This window comes from Propithecus coquereli, unplaced genomic scaffold (assembly GCF_000956105.1).
Source record: "Propithecus coquereli isolate 6110/MARCELLA unplaced genomic scaffold, Pcoq_1.0 Scaffold1, whole genome shotgun sequence".
NCBI classification, from domain to species: Eukaryota; Metazoa; Chordata; class Mammalia; order Primates; family Indriidae; genus Propithecus; species Propithecus coquereli.
Genome location: NW_012133857.1, coordinates 24,747,807 through 24,764,528, shown reverse-complemented (window position 1 = coordinate 24,764,528; position 16,722 = coordinate 24,747,807). Strand labels below are relative to the sequence as shown.

Here is a 16,722-nt window from a genome sequence, read left to right as displayed (position 1 = left end):
TTTTCACTTGACTAAAGAGAAATAAGTTTCACATTGCTTCATTCACCTTCTTATGTGCATATGCTGGGAAAGATTGGATGTTAAAAAAAAAAAAAACTTCCTCATGTTCCTTTCTACTACATCTAAATCTGTTTACCAATTCAAAGCTGCTAAAAAAACCTGCATTCTCCTGCTAAATCAACTGGATGGCTAGAAACCAAACTGTAATGTAACAGAAAAAAAATTATCAATTTATTTTCATGACAGAACATTCTTGAGAAGGTATAAAATTGTTCTGGTTGCTATGCCAGTTTTCTTTTTTCTTCCTTTCTCTGTCTTCTGTTTTTAAAGGATTTCAGCTTTTAAGCTGATACTTTTTATAGTTATATAACAGTTCTAATATTTTGTGACATTTTGTATTGTGACACTATAGATGAAATTGTCATCGGACTGACACCCTGTGCTGTTTATTCCTTAATTACAACTGTTAACACTGTAGAGAAGTGTGCTAATCTGCCAGCACATATTATGAAAACAACGTTATTGTTACCCACACCAACACCCACTCAACAGGATATTTCCAAGATGGTAGTTTAAAGGAACTTATCAGCACAATGGACATTTCAGTGTAGTTTTTGTTGTTGTGTTTTCTTAGCTCATCCTATTGTCTTAAGAACACAAACCAGCTTGAGATTTAAAACGTTTAATTATAATATAGCATAGATAGATACCTTTTACTAGCAGAGACTGCCTCTGTACTTAGAAAATTATAAATTTTTTTCTAGTGTTCAAGCAGTGGTGGACTGAAGAATCTCAAAGCTGTGTAGGGTTGTGACCCAAAGCTTTCTGAATGACAGTTTTTTCAGAAATAATGAAAATAGAAGGGAGCAGGAAGGGCAAATTTAAAGATAAAAAGACAAGAGAGAGGGGTGATATGCATTCACAGGGTTGGCAATCTTTAAACAACAAAGTCAAAATCCGGTAGCCACTCCCAGCTCCTAATAGTTCTCCTTTTTCAAAACCATAGTCTTATAGTTCAGTTCTTTCTGTCTCCAGAACTTTTAGAAGGTTTGATTATCTGTGAAGCACAAAATTTCATGAGTTTATTTTCTGGTAAGTAATATTATTTTAAAGCAGTTAAGTGTCACTATCTTTTCATTTGTTAAAAGAAACCATAATAATAAGCAAAGAACCACCTTGATCCTATACCTTGTTCCCTTAATAAAGTAACTAAAAAGTGGAGATTCTAGAAAACTTAAAATCAGAACTTACGTAACTGTTTAGAGGAGAATGACTGTAAATTTTTTTAAATAACACACACTGACTTAAAATAATTTAATAAACTGGCCACTTTTTAATATTAGTTTTGAACATGTCCATGGGTTTGGTAGAAAACAAATTCACGACCTTGAAATAGTCACAGGTGATAGCCTAAGACTTCCCAGTAGATTCTCATATCTTCACTGTCATTTAGGAGATAATGGAACAATATGAACATATTCAATTCCTAAAGTCCCTGCAATCACCTACATAGTCTTTAATATTCAGTTTTATTAAAACAAGATTTTTGAAGTAGCATGTGAAGAAGTTATCGCTGTGCCTCATTTTGAATGCTTTTTTCTGCTTCATTTTGATTTTCAACATCAATAGGATATGGTGCTCTTCCTAAAAGAAACTGTTCCCATTTGGGAATATGTTCTTCTACTGATGCCCAGTAACGAGTCTGGAAAAAAAAAAATCCAAAAGTAAAAAAGCGTATCAAGCAATTGAACTTGGCTCTTCATAATAGTCTAAATGTTTATTCACTTAAGTGTGTGTGTGCGTGTATACACACACACACACACATATATGTAGAATGCATTTCCTCTGCAGAATATTTTATGTTAATTTTAGAAAAAAATCTGGCTACTTACTAGTGTTAATTTTCAAATTTCTCAGTAAAACCAGAGCCTGGCAGAATTACAGGTCTTAAAATTTTATTGTGATTTTACACGCCCTCTTGTGGCCAACTTTGTGATAATTGCCAGAGGTATGACAGCTACACAATTGCTAAATGTTTAGTATTTTAAATCCCATACCAAATGATGACCCATACTGAAATTATTTCAATAAAATTATTCAACATAAATGCTTCTGACTTGACATCAAAAGATTTGACCTGGGATGAGATCAGGAACTGAAATATAACTAGTGTCTTACAGTGTAGGATTCAGATAAATTAGACCCTTAATTGTGTGGGAAATATATATCCACTATACCTTTTATTTTTATTTCTAGAGACTGGAAGCAATCCACTGTATCTTTTAAAATAACATTTCAATATGACAAATTTAATTTTTTCCCCCATTTTTTTTTGTATCATGAGAAAATAATATAATTTTTATCATTTTAATATAAATAGCTTAGAAGTTAAGATACTGTGTTACTTGTCTGATGGTAGTGGTCTATAGGCTATAGAAACTCATGCAACACTGCTGTGCCACGTCTAAGAGCTTTGATAGTTTCTTGGGTGACTGCCCTGAGGAGGTCAAAGAGAACTGTCAAAAGCTCTGTGTCACAGGAGGGCAATTCATATTAGATCATCACTATCAATCTCATTTTGGGAAATCCAGCCAATGAGTTAGCATTAGAAACACATAATTATTCACTCAAAGCATTAAGAAGTACGGCAGTTGTGAAAGTTGCAAATGGAGAGGGATTCCACGTATCTATACATCTGTGTATGTGGTCTGAGAAGCAGCCCAACATACCTAAGAATAAAGGTCATCCTGCTGTGCTAGACTAGTTAAGAAACACACCACCGGAGGCCTGTGGCTGGGAGTTTCTCTGCCTTTCACAGCTGGATTAACCCCTATTGTGTGGCCCTGTACGTGCCAGAGCAAGGTACTGGAGAATTCAACAAAGAAAAAGACATGCCCAAGGCACATCTTTGTACCAGGTTTTTTCCTATCTTTGATCAATGCCTTTTTTTATTACCTTGGATGACACAGAAAATAGAGGGGCAAATTCTCAGCCTTTAATTTTGAGTCTATTCGTTTCCCTGGTTGGGCAGAAAGCAAAATTGTATTTGAAAAAGGTCATTAAAAATATAAAATGAAACTATTCTGTATGTAGTAAGCTTCCATTTATCACCAACACATTCATATACAAAATCTAGTTTATTTTTGCCAAGCATCTTCCCAATCTGTTCTTGAACTGAGCAAAATAAAATAGACAACAGCCATACTATACTGTATGATAATATGCACTTAAATAGCTTTGGTTCAATTTTTGGTGAAAGGACTAAACTGCTACTTCTAACATCAGCCAACAGAAAAGTACTTGGGTTAGGCATGCTGTCATCGTAAGATTTAGTGCATGTTGTCTGTGATGGCTTAACAGAATAGTTGTTTCTAAGTGACGAGATGAAGCCACACAAATCTTTATAAAATTTCCACTTGACAGTATTTTTTTAAATCAAGATACTTCTCAATTACCTACTATATATAAAGCATGGTACTGTGGACATATAAATATCAAACACATCTTTATTTAATTGAATAAATAAATCTGGGAAATACACATAATCATTTTTTATCTTAATATACACTACTAACAAAACAGGATCTCTCTTTTTCCTTAAGATTCCTCTCTTTGTTCCTTAATCTTCTTACCTCAAGAGAAACCACCTCAGGCCGTGGAATTGGATGAATCCTGGTCTCTAGAGACTTTTCTGCTGCTTCTATATCCTGTAACAGACATCAGCATTTTATAATCAAAGTGTATTTGTATAATACAAATGACACCTCTAGTAGCAATATGTGTATCCTAAATCGCTCACCTCAACTCTTCTCTGGATATACAGTTTAACTGATGGAGGAACACTGAGGTAGGAGAATTGATCATTAACCCATTTCAAATAGTACAGAGTTTCTTGTTTTAACATAGAAGGAGGTGTGGTCCTTCTAAATTCTCTCTTTTCACTTTGAATAGCTAGTAAATGCCAGTAATTCATGGCAAAAAGAACTTCCTCTAAAACTGCTCAGGGCATTAATTTAGCTCGACAATCACCTAAAAACAACCAGATGGATAACTCAGATATAAAAACAGTTAACACACGCAGACTCACCCTATGCTAACCTTAAAAATGAAGAGTTCTAGTCTCTCCAGATAATGCAAATGGTATATTAATGGCACACGTTTCACTTGTTCAACATTCCATTTTAAAATTTTACATGTATGCAAATATTCTACACATTTAAAAGAAGCTCAATGAGGTACCTCAGTACTTTGTGACAAGAATCTTTTCACTATACCATCTAGATATTTTTACTACCAGATTTCTAAGTTAATTTCCATGGCAAGTTTTACTGCTAGGTAGTATATCATTCAGCTGATGGCATTCAAGCACTGTGTATTGATTTGCAGTTTAACTTGTAGATGTGTGTATTTTCTCTTGTGGTTGTATTAATAAAAACGCCAGGGTAATTAAACTGAATTCATACCCTGGTAAAGATTCTTACCCTGATACATACATGAAGCACATGCCCAGAAATATAGGACTCTGCAAGTTGTCACTGAAACATTTGAGTCTCATTTAATAAATGCTCCCCAATTCAGCTCATGTTGTGTTCTGCCCCCTTATTATGTTTGTCAGGTTCACAGCAGCCTCGGTCAAAGGCCATATAAATCTTGTCTCTCCTTTGAGCTCAGTGACTTGATAGAAAAGAGAAAGTCCTCTGATCCATGTATAAGCACTGGAGCAATCTAAGTAGAGGGCTGTTGGACAGACGGAGAGAGATGGAAAAGGGCGTGGGAGTGGGGTGTGAAGAAGCCAATGCTGAACAGGAGAAAAGAAATAGCAGATGGTAGCGGCGGGAGCAAGGAATGGGTGTGAAATGTAAAAGGGAAAAACAGGAAATTCCCTAAAGGGACTCCCCAAAGTTGCACAACCATTAATGCACCTGCTGTCTAGAGGAAGTTGATTTGAAGGGAAAAAGCCATCAATTTAGGGATAAAAGGCCAATGTATTAGCATGTCTATCCCACACCAGAAGTTGACAGCTAAGATGCATGCTAACGAGTTTTTGATGCCCATACTACGACAGATACAGAAGCCTAATAACTTTTCTGTGATTACATTGAGATTTTGCAAGGTCCTGGAAAAATTATTTTTTACTTTTATAAATCAAACCACAAATAGAATAATCACAACCCCAATTATGTCATTATTCTAACAGCAATTACAAAGTTATTGTTAGTGGCAGATCTAGGTGCCACCAACATTGTAGATGAATATTATAAACATTTTTCTTGAAGACCAGAAAATAAGGATATGGAATATCTGTAATAGAAGAGCAGATTTGTGAGCAGAAGAGCAGTATGAGTGGGGACATGTGGTCTGGTAAAGCAAGCCTGTGGTTAGACACTTGACTGTCATCTCTACAGCATTTTGGCTAAGGATTATGACTCTTCTGAAAAACTTCTTCCCGAGCTTAAGTGATATTTACTTACCTCTCTCATTCCTACTTCTCTTTCTCTTCAGCTGGCTCATTTTTCTCTCATTGCTCCTAAGCGTGGGCTTGCTTAAGATTTGTGACATCTGTCCTCATATTTTTACTTTCTCTATCTCAAGATTGTCTCTGTCTAGCTTCAACAACCTTCTACTGTAGAGGGATGGCTAACCTTTCCAGCCCTTATTTCTCAACCTAATAAAACTAAGCTCATCTTACTTCTAACGATGTAATTTTTTTTGTTGTTTGTTTTTTTGAGACAGAGTCTAGCTCTGTTGCCCAGACTAGAGTGCTGTGCGGTATCAGCCTAGCTCACAGCAACCTCCAACTCCTGGGCTCGAGCAATTCTCCTGTCTCAGCCTCCCAAGTAGCTGGGACTACTGGTGCATGCCACCAGACCTGGCTAATTTTTTCTATTTTTAGTAGAGACAGGGTCTCACTCTCACTCAGGCTGATCTTGAACTCCTGACCTCAAGCAATCTTCCTACCTTGGCCTCCCAGAGTGCTAGGATTACAGTTGTGAGCCACCGCGCCCGGCCTCTACCAATGTATTGAACGAATGATAGTGGGAATTCTATTCATCCCGATACCTGTGCTGTGTCCTTTATCTTTACCTCCTCTTATTCTCTGCCACTTAAAATTTCAAAGCTCTACAGATTGTTCCTTTGGCATGTCTCTTCTAGTCTTTCCGTTTCATTCCCAATGCTATGGTCTTATTATTACACTTACTCATTCAACAAATACTTGCTGAGTGCTTACTCTGACTCATGCCTAAAGTGTATCTCGTTTTACTTCAATCCATACCTAACATGGGATTGATTAATTTTTCTAAATAACTACTTTAAATATGTCTTTTCCTATGCAAAAAAAATCATCAGTACCCCCTACATAGAGGATGAAGTGTGAGCTCCTTAGCTTGACTGAAAAAAAAATCTCTGCAATTAGATCCTGGCCTTTTGTAGTAAGTTATATCCTAATAACTTCCATATAAAAGTCTTTCCTTTAGACTATATGCTGCCAGAAGGTAAGGACTATGTCCCATATAACCTTTATGTATCTGAGTATCCAACAATGCAGGGCATACAGTAGGTACCTAAATATTCACTACACAAATAAATTTAAGGTGTCAAAGTTTCCTGAGTATAAACTAAAAACTTCAACAACAGCAAAAAAAGGTATCCAAGATGGGGACAGGAAAAAGGGGAGAAAATGAGAGGTGAGACTTATGTGACTACACCTTGTTACTTGGTTTTATAGATTTGCCACTAGACCATTTAACATTTTATATAGTTATAGAACAAATAAGAAGTAATCCCCCCAAATTGGAAACCAAATGAAACAAATCTAACTATTACCTAGTTGGTGGCATAACCGCGCAGAGAAGAACTACATCAAGGAATCTTAGAATACAGTATTGACTGGACATCCCCAGTGGGTTATGCCCTAGAGACAAAAAGAATTATCTTACTGAAAACCATTCTCAGTAATCATATTGTTGATGATAGTGATGTCTGTATCATGGGATGATTCTTTGGACGTTGAGATTTTTGGTGTGAGAAAAAGAAGTTAAGAGGCACAAGATCAATGATTTTAAGAAACTTGGAATCCTATAATTGGGTTGGAAGTACTGATATGAGCTCTTGATATATTTTATCTTAAAAAACAAAAAACAAAACAAGTTGCAATAAACACCTCAAGTGCCCAGATTGAGGGCTCTAAATATATTTCCTGCCAAAAGGAACCAGGGCTCCTTGGAGCAATGGCCAATTCCAGGTCTGGGCAACAAATGCACACAATGAGCCTGGAAGAGCTCATCACATCAGAAAGAAAGGAAACTATCAAAGACTGTTAGGATCATGTCAAAGGCATTCAGGAGCTAACTTGAAGAGGCTTCCACTTGGAAAAAACGGGACAATCTGAGCATAAATAAGAATAAAAACCGCAAAGGATCAAAACTATTCAGATCCAGATAAATTCAAAACAAAACAAAACACTTCAATGGGTATCTTTAGAGGCTGCTAGAGAACCAAACAATTATTTTGAAAACTATAGGGAAAGAATCAAGCACTAATCATACTTTTTCCTATATGAACTGTACTTCAGTATAACCAAGTAAGTGATGAGAGGATTATTTTCATATAAATAATCAGCAATTAAATGAGCAGGAATAAAAGAATATATATGAAATTTTTGAGACAGGGTCTTACTCTGTTGTCCAAGCTAGAGTACAGTGGTGCAACCATAGCTTACCATAACCTTGATCTGCTGGGCTCAAGCAATCCTCCCACCTCAGCCTCCCCAGTTGCTGGGGCTACAGGCATGTGCGACCACACCAGGCTAGGTTTGGTTTTTTCTTTTTTTTTTGGTAGAGATGCGGGTCCCGCTATGTTGCCCAAGATGGTTTCAAACTCCTGGCCTCAAGCGATCCTCCTGCCTCAGCCTCCCAAAGCACTGGGATTATAGGCATGAGCTATTCTTTTACATGAATAAAAGAATGTATCACTTTTTGCAACCACTAATGAATATATCTAGGCAGTGATTATCAATGACTGCCAACATTCCAAAATGAGAAACAATAAGGCATTATGTTTTCTTCCCCAAAACACTGAATCTGAATCTGATCAGACTTCAATGTCTGCACTGTTAAAACGGTAGCCATTAGCCTCATGTGGCTACTGATCGCTTGAAGTGTGGCAAGTTCGAATTAAGATATGCTGTAACTGTAAAATACACACTGAATTTTGAAGGCTTAGTAAGAAAAAAAAAATATAAGATATTACTAATTTTTTTCCTTAAAGCCAGTCAAATTTAGCAGTAGGGTGTTGTATGGCAACTTTAGTGACACTAATATTAATAAGTTCTGACAACCTACTGCCATCAGACCAAGCTAATTACTAATTTTTATAGAAAACTTTTGAAATATTTTGTATATGTCTCATAAAATGTTATTAAAAGTAATTTCATCTGTTTCTTTTGGCTTTGTTAAAAGTGGTTACTATAAAATTTAAAATTACACATGTGCTCACATTATATTTCTGTTGGACAGCATAGCTCTAGATCTATCAATTTATACAAATTTTGGGGAACACAGGGAATATGCTAAATGATACCTCAGTGCTGTAATTAGCAATATCCAGACTGGGAAACTCTAGAGGACAAACGACCTAATCCTGAAACAAATCAAAGGGAAAAAAAGGACTGGGGGATCTTTTAGAGTCTTATCAATCAATTACAATGTTGGATTTTGTTTGGATTCTGATTCAAACAAATGTAAAAACATGTATGTAAATTAGGGAAATTTGAACCGTGATTAAATATTTGAGGAATTACTGGTAATTTCTTAGATTGATAATAGTATTGCGATTTTGCTTAAAATAGTTCTGATCTTTTAGTGATATACACTGAAATATATACAGTGATGTATATTGAAATAGTTATAGATGAACAATATGATTTCTGGGGATTACCTTCAAAATAACTTGAGGGGTAGAGGGAGGAGATGAGGCATATAAATGAAACAAGATTGGCTGTGTTTTGATAATTATTAAATCTGGGTGCTAAGTACATGGAAGTACATTCTTCTAGTCCCTCTTCTACATAGGCTTGAAATTTTTCATAACAATTTAAAAAAGTTTCCAATGTGGATGGTGGTATAAATGTTACTGTATGGCAGGATTCAAAAGCCTGTATTTAAATGAGTTGACTCATGAGTAGGAAAGGTAAAACATGAGCACAAAGTCATGTGCTGAGATTTCTTTCTCTTTCCGTCCCTACATATGCCCTGACCTCCCAAACTCACAATATATTAGTATATATCTCACCATAAAGATACGGTGAACGCAGCTATGGCCAGGCTGGTTTTAATCTGCTGGAGGGCCAATTTCTGGGATAAAAAAATAACATACTAAAGCATGCGATATGGGGTCACTGGTACAAGGAACACATAAGCATTAAAAGGAGAAGTATGCCTTAATCCTGACTAGGGATCCTGCCTTATTCTTCAATGAATTGGAGAAAAGAGGAGAGATGTGGTCGGGTAAGTCACTGGCCATCCTGGGTGGCAGTGTTCTGAAGGCCCTGTTTAACTGTCCTCTGTCCTGTGAAGACTTCCAGGGTTCTCCAGTGGAAGCACTCGCTATATATAGTGCTTTCCCATCCTTTCTTACCATAGAGTATCTGGCTTCCTCATGAGATAATGTTACTTGCCACAGAATTTTTCTGTATAAAACTAAATTTTCTGGCAGGTAAGTGGGGGAGAGATGACAGTTTATATCACGGAAGTATTTATAAAAAAAAAATCCTCTCTTTTCTAAATCCATACCAATTATGTTTATGTTCTTAAAAGGCAAATAAATCCTGTTTTACTAATACTAACAGGAAAAATCACTCAGCCCGCATTTTCAAAGTTCACTATCTTTTTTGATAGTTACTGAAGACTGAGTGTGAGTTTTCTTCACTACTTATATTCACATCCATTCATTTACTAATATGTTTGAATATTTGATGGAATTAGTCTCTTATTGTTTCTTTTTAAAAAACATTCTTTGATATTAGATATTCTTGCTAGTTTATTTTTCTAAATGAATTTACAGAATTTTATTGAATTCAATGCAAATTTAATGGGATTTTCTTTTTTAAATCTAAAAATAATTTTGTGACAACTGATTTAGAAAAACAATAGTCTCTCTAGTCAGGATTAAGGCATTCATCTCTTTTTAAATTTTCTTTTAAATCTCCCATTTTAGTGCAATAATTGCTTTTATACCAATCGTGCGTATACCTCTATAAGAGCATTGCCAAGTATTTTAGAATTTGATAGCTAAAGTGACTATGATCTGTTGCATTTTCCAGCTGTATACATAGGATTGCTATTGATTTTTGTACCTTTTATCCATTAATTTTACTAACCATATCATTTCAAAATGCTAGTGTTATATCTTCCTTTTCAAAAGTTAAAGCTCAGGATGGGCATGGTGGCTCATGTGTGTAATCCCAGTGTTTTGAGAGGCCAAGGAGGCCCAAGTGTTTGAGACCAGCCTGGGCAACATAGTGAGACCCACATCTCTAAAAAAATAAAAATAAAAAAAAATTAGCTGGGCATGGTGGTTCATGCCTATAATCCTGGGGAGGCTGAGGCAGAAGGATTGCTTTAACCCACAAGTTTTAGGCTACAGTAAGCTATGATTGCACCACTGCACTCCAGCTGGGGTGACAGAGTGAGACTCTTTCAGAAAAAAAAAAAAAAAAAGTTAAAGCTCATTCCCTTTCAATGTTTATTTTCTTGGTCAGAAGATCTAAATAAGGTCAAATAATGGATGTTAATAGATGTCATTCTTATTTTGTTACCGTCATTATGGAATGCTTTCAAGTTTTACTGGAACCCTTTTAAAAGTGTATGCTGTATTTCTAAAGTAACTATCCTAGATGTAACTTAATCTGTTCTTGACAAGGAGCATTAGGAGTAGTTACCCTACGGTTTCCTCATCTCTAAGTTAAGGAAGTAGCCCAGATCAGTGGGTTTCACATTAACTTAGAGCCAGCTGGGCAGGCAAGGAAAGGATGGACAGGTAGGGCTTTGGGCCAAAGCAGGTCCACTTTTATCTATTTTACATCTTTGAAAAAAGTTTTGATGCTTAAAAAAAGTTGGAAACCTTTAGATGAGAATCTGATCTTATATATAGACTTTTTAAAGTCTCTTCCAACTCAAAATTCTATAATCAAGTCCTATTTATTTTAACTTCACAATGACCACAATGAAAATTATTTCCAAAGGTTAAAAAAATGAGGAAAAGCAAGATAAAAAAAATTACATATGCAAATATTCAAAGAATGCAAAAAAAAAAAGACAGGGAAGAGACTACATCTTTAGCAGCATGCATTGTGTCTGCAATGTGATAGGTGCTCAATAAACATTTATTAAAGTACTGAAAGACAATACAAAAATGTAATAATTTTTAGATGGGTCGATGATATGGGTATGCTATTTCATCTTCTTTACCCTTTCAAATTCTTTTACAGTGAGAATATATTATTTTGATAAGCAGGGAAAAAAATACCATACCAAATTGAAGTCTCAACTATGAAACCAAGTTCATTATCTTCCTTAGGTATATAACAATGATTTCTTAGCTACCCATCTTAACTCTAGTGTCTCCATTCTTGAAATTACTGTGCATCTAAATAGCAAATGAGTCTTTCTTAACTACTCACTCATTTGGTTCTTAAATAAGTCTATATTTTTCTTTTGCTTACACACTTTCAGTACTCTCTTTTCTCTACATATCAAGTCTCAACTTCTTTGGTCCCATAACAATTATCCAATCTTGTTTCCTGTGAATTTCCAAGCTAGTTAGCTCACACTCCCATGATCATTAACAGGGCCATTCATTCTTCTGGTCTTGGCTCTTTTGTAAGAAACCAACAGTATGCCTTGCCTTCTGCCTATCTAAGCACAGCTCAAGCTTAGCTTCCTCTCTGAGATCTCTCAGAATATTCTAGCTCTCCAAGATTTTTTTACTCTTATTCTATAGTCCTGAATCTGTTCCATGTAATTTAATGTTTGATCACATAAAGTCTCAGAGTTATTGATATCAAGGAACTTTCAACCTTCTATCATCAAACCTGTAATCTCCTTGATATCAAAAACTCTGATTTATAGTTATTTTGTCATCCCCACTTTCTGTCCAGAACTAGCTCAACAGTAAGGACCCTCTGAGCAATCATCAAATACCTGTTCATTAAAAGGAAAACACTTGAAAACCAAATATCACACCCCTTGCTGCAGGTAGGTAGCAATCAAGCCTTCTAATTTAGTTTTTCTAACTTTTCAGAGCAAATTCCAGATTATCCTATATATTTCCATTTAAAAATAAATATTGCTAACACCATTGGGCAAGTAAGACATATGGCAATATAGAATGCTTTGGTAGCACTATGGCTGTGACTTAAATTACTGTGGATCAAACTGCCAGAAGCTGAGAAGATAACTGAATTTTCCTCTTCCTTTATCCTCTAGTGAGGACAGAAGATAACTATATCATGCCTATCGATGAAAATATTTAACAATAAAAACTGAAAACACTGCTTTATAACTTAAATAATATAGTCTTACTACCAAATGTTTTAGTCATAGACTCTCTTGGAAGCTTGAATGGAAGCAAACTTTAGGGTTTTAATTATGGATGAAGCCATACAATTCTGGAAGCAAAGTATAACAAGCAGCCAAAAATGTTACACATATGATTTTACTCCAAATGGGCACATTGGCCAAATGGTGAGGCCCCGCACAATCACACACTTTGACCACCTCCTCCATAACCATCAAAAGGGATCTGAGAAATCTGTTATTGTAGATATGAATTCTGTGTGTTGAGTGTGGCACCAGTGGGGCAAAATCAAATTGTTCTTATTTTCATGATGTTTGATAGTTTTGAGTTGGCTCTAGCTACATTATAGATATTTAATGGTCTATCAGGATCTCCCTTCAAATAAAAGAAGACAAGATGAAAAGGTACATCTTCTATTTCTTCTTGCACAAAGGTGATCTTATAATTCCTCCTGTAGTTATTGATTTTCTGGTTGACTGAAAACATTTAGTTTAAGAAAACTTTAATTTTTTTCATTTTAAGAAATGAGAATCTATTTGCTACTTATCCATCTAACATGGGTTTACCAAAAAAGATGGGGCATCATTAATTCTACTTATTACTCAGAACAGAGAAATTATATAAATCAAAATTATAAAATTCAACCACAATGTTTTTGGAAAAGTGAGAAAAAAATCTTTATACCCAAGTCATAGAAACTTACCTTTAAAAGACTAAGGTTCCTTTTAAAAGCAGTCTCAGCTGCTTGCAGCTGAGATGCCTTTTCTGTGTTTTGATCTCCAAATTTATTCTCCATTTGTTGAAGTAACATTAACCTTTGTGATACTCTAGAAAAATGAAGATTATATAAAGTTAAAGAAAAAGCAAACATTTCATTGCCTGACCCATATAAAAAATTCATTTATTAATTGTACTTCAACTCTAACCTATTAAGTCAATTACTATGTCAACTAAGAAGACAGCGAAAAGCAGGTAGTTCAATAAGTCTTAAGTCAATCTGGATAAAATTATTTTTATTTTCATTAACATATTCTTTATATATGCCATAAGTACATGCTTCCGTTTTTTAGCCTCTCTGGTCTTTTGAAATTATTTTAGAGTGTGGAAGATATGTTTTAATTTTTGGTGAAAATGCAAACTGTAATACATATCCCTTTGTACACATAGTTATATATACCTCCCGACACACATACATTGATATAACTTGCTATATGAAACCTTCTGCTTAACACTTCAGTACCCCTGAATCTCATGTTACACATTTAGAATTGTGCTAAACTTCCATATGTTTGAAGAAGCAATAAAAATATTTTTTTCCTCTTTTTCCAAGGGAAAGATGATAGTTTGATATATGAGTGAGAAGCTGTGGATATGTATGCATACTCACAACAAGGTAAAACAGTAATTGAAGAAAGATATAAAAAGTTGTAAGTAAATTCTCAAACTACTTTGTTATATATAATATACTTTAAAAGCTTCTTGTTGGTCAAGTGCTATTTTACAAGTTTTTGATTAATAAAATATGTCAGATGATAAAAAAATACATAAGTGGTATACACAACAGTCAAACCATTTCCCAAACAGTTGTGGGGGTTCTCAAGACTATGTTTCACTGAGCTGTCTGGAAAGTAGAACTAAAAACCTGGGTCTTTGAACAGTCACTTTTTTTTATAAGGAAAATATCTTAGAATCCAAGGAACAGGGCCTGGTAATTAAAGAGAAAAATTTGAAAGCTCACAGAGGATAAAAACGGTTAATATTAAATGTAAGAGCAGGACTGGCTACACAATTTGCAGGGCTCAGTGTAAAATGATTTGAAACTGTGTCATTAGAGCATTAAACCATGTGGGGGCCTGTGACTGTATAGGTCACATACCCATCAAGCCAGCCCTGGGTAAGAGGCTTACAGTCCATTCAATACCAAAGTGAAGCCTAGAAAGGGTGAGAGAAGGGCAAATTTATCTAGATATTAGTAACAAAAAGTAAAAAGATACAGAACATAATTATACCTTTTAATCCTGGTTATTCTTAAAAGACAATGAAATTCCCTAACACCAAAATCTCTTAAGAGTCAGAAAATTAAAATGACACATTTTCAAACATTTGTCTTGTGCACACAGCATTTCACTAATAAAGCCAGTGCAATTTCCATATTTGAATTATCCTTTTAAAAAACTTACATTTCTTCATGTCTTTTAGAAAGGCGAATTTCTTGAACAAACAAGGACGTCATCTTTATTCAAAGCTGTGTTATAAGCTTTCTGCTAAATAATAAAAATATTTAAAGTTACTTCTACCACATGTCCTCAGCTTTGCTACATTTGATTACTTCAGTATCTCAACCCACTGGTTCTCTCAGAAGGGAAAATAAAACTTAAGATGTAGTAAGGTATAAAATGAGAGAATGCAATTAAACTCATTTTTTATTCAGGATGCATCGTTTTTCATATGCCAGATGCATCTAAGAACACCATGAATCAGGTAAATTCAACATATTTCACATTTTCCCCTCCTTTTCCGCCCCCCCAGACTTTAACCTTAATCAGAATTAAAAACAAACAAGCAGCTGGTACTAAGACAAGTAAACATTTTATTGTATCAACAGACAGAAAAAACATCCACTCTGTAAAATTCAACACAGGAAGACCATCCCTGATGCATGCACACACACACATAGAAAAGCAAACAAGTATGAGAACCAACTGGAAACTCATGGTCTTTCCTTTATTGGAAAGCTGCCCAGTTCTACCATCTCTCTTCCAAACAGGAAAGTATTTTTCATTAATAACTTTGAGGAAAAGCACAATCAGGTACCCTCATCTTACCCTGGCTGCTCAGCACTCAATCATCTGTGCACACTTTAACCATAAGCAAGCTCACCTTGGCTAAAGAGACTGGGCCAATACAGACAGAGGTCTAGTGAAATGCTTTGAAGGCCCCGAGCCCGAAGGCAAATCATCTGGCTTGGTGCAAAAGCTGAAAGTGCTTGCCCTAGGGAAAAAGAAGACAGGGATAAAATTCTTTCTTGGAATGAGGCTTTCCTAAATTTTACGAAATTAAACACGGATCGTCTATTAACTGCCCGAGTGTCCAGCGCGGATAGAAAGCACACACTTACTGAGTGTAGGCGCTCAACCCAGCCAGAGGAAACGAAACACCGCCCTGCCCTCATCAGGTTTCCTCCTCAAGGAGAGGCTGTCTTTTCTTCAGCACCGCGGACAGCAATCGCTGCCAGGCTTGCCCTCAAGGGTCTAATTACAGATATTCTCTCAAAAGATCACTGCAAGCCAGTCCTCCCCGCCTTCCTGTCAGTTTCGTTTTGCAACGGAGCCAATCAATGCAGCGTTAAGGAAATCCCGGAAAGTCAGCTCCTGGTAACTTTTCTGGGAGGCTCGCCACCAGCACTCCAGACAAAACCCGAGACAAACTCCCCCCTTTGAACTGAAGATCCGCACCGTCTCGAGTCATCTGCCCTCCGGCCGCCCTAACTCCTGCTTATACCTGAAGGACTCATGAACTTTCCTCATCACCCCGGCTCTTCACCTTAACAACATCCTCTCCACCGGCCCTGCACGAGCCTGCGAGGCCGTCGGACAGTCAGGAGACCCCCTCGGTCGGACCTCACTCACCGAGCCAGCCTCCGAGTTCTTCCGGGAAGGCGCTGGTTACGGCCTCAACGCGAGCCTGGGCGTGGTCACGCCGCCTTTTTTGCGCACGCGCGAGGCGGGGTGACGTCATCACAGCTTTATAAAAAGCGGCCCGGATGCAGGCCTGGTTAGAGAGGTGTCGCTGCTCTGAGGAGGAGGTGGATGTGAAGTACGCCTGACGCGAGCGGGGGCCAGAAACGGTTATTAAGATCCCTGGGGAAAATCCCTTTGGTGGTAGCTCAATTTCAAGGCCTTTTCAAGCGAGACCTGCATATTTTAAAAGGGATTCTGAGAGGGAAGCTGGTTTCTCAGAAGCTGGAATGTCCCAATAGAGTGTAGAAGCAAAAAACTGCGAAGTAATCCAAAGTGGTTGGATGGAATTTTACAGTTTATTCAACAAATGCCTGTGGAGCAGCTTGGAAGCGCTTTGCCCTGGGCGTCCCATACTGAGCAGAGCAGCAAGAAGCCCTTGCCCGTTCCTAGTTCGCAACCCCCACAG

General features: G+C 36.5%; 1 protein-coding gene across 3 annotated transcripts; it reads right to left on the bottom strand.

Moving 5' to 3' along the window:
- Positions 1 to 1,307: 1,307 nt before the first annotated feature.
- On the bottom strand, positions 1,308 to 16,240 carry LOC105805924 (chromosome unknown open reading frame, human C3orf14). Of its 3 annotated transcripts, none has more exons than XM_012638895.1 (6): positions 16,206 to 16,240; positions 15,457 to 15,567; positions 14,757 to 14,840; positions 13,280 to 13,403; positions 3,633 to 3,707; positions 1,308 to 1,702 (listed from the first exon to the last, which is right to left on the bottom strand). In XM_012638895.1, the coding sequence occupies exons 3-6, from the start codon at positions 14,807 to 14,809 to the stop codon at positions 1,568 to 1,570; spliced, it is 387 nt and encodes a 128-aa protein (XP_012494349.1). In that variant the 5' UTR covers positions 14,810 to 14,840; positions 15,457 to 15,567; positions 16,206 to 16,240; the 3' UTR covers positions 1,308 to 1,567. The 3 variants fall into 3 exon arrangements, with proteins under 3 accessions (XP_012494349.1, XP_012494355.1, XP_012494362.1); XM_012638901.1 differs by having other exon boundaries at positions 14,757 to 14,837; XM_012638908.1 differs by having other exon boundaries at positions 14,757 to 14,821; positions 16,032 to 16,217.
- Positions 16,241 to 16,722: the final 482 nt, after the last annotated feature.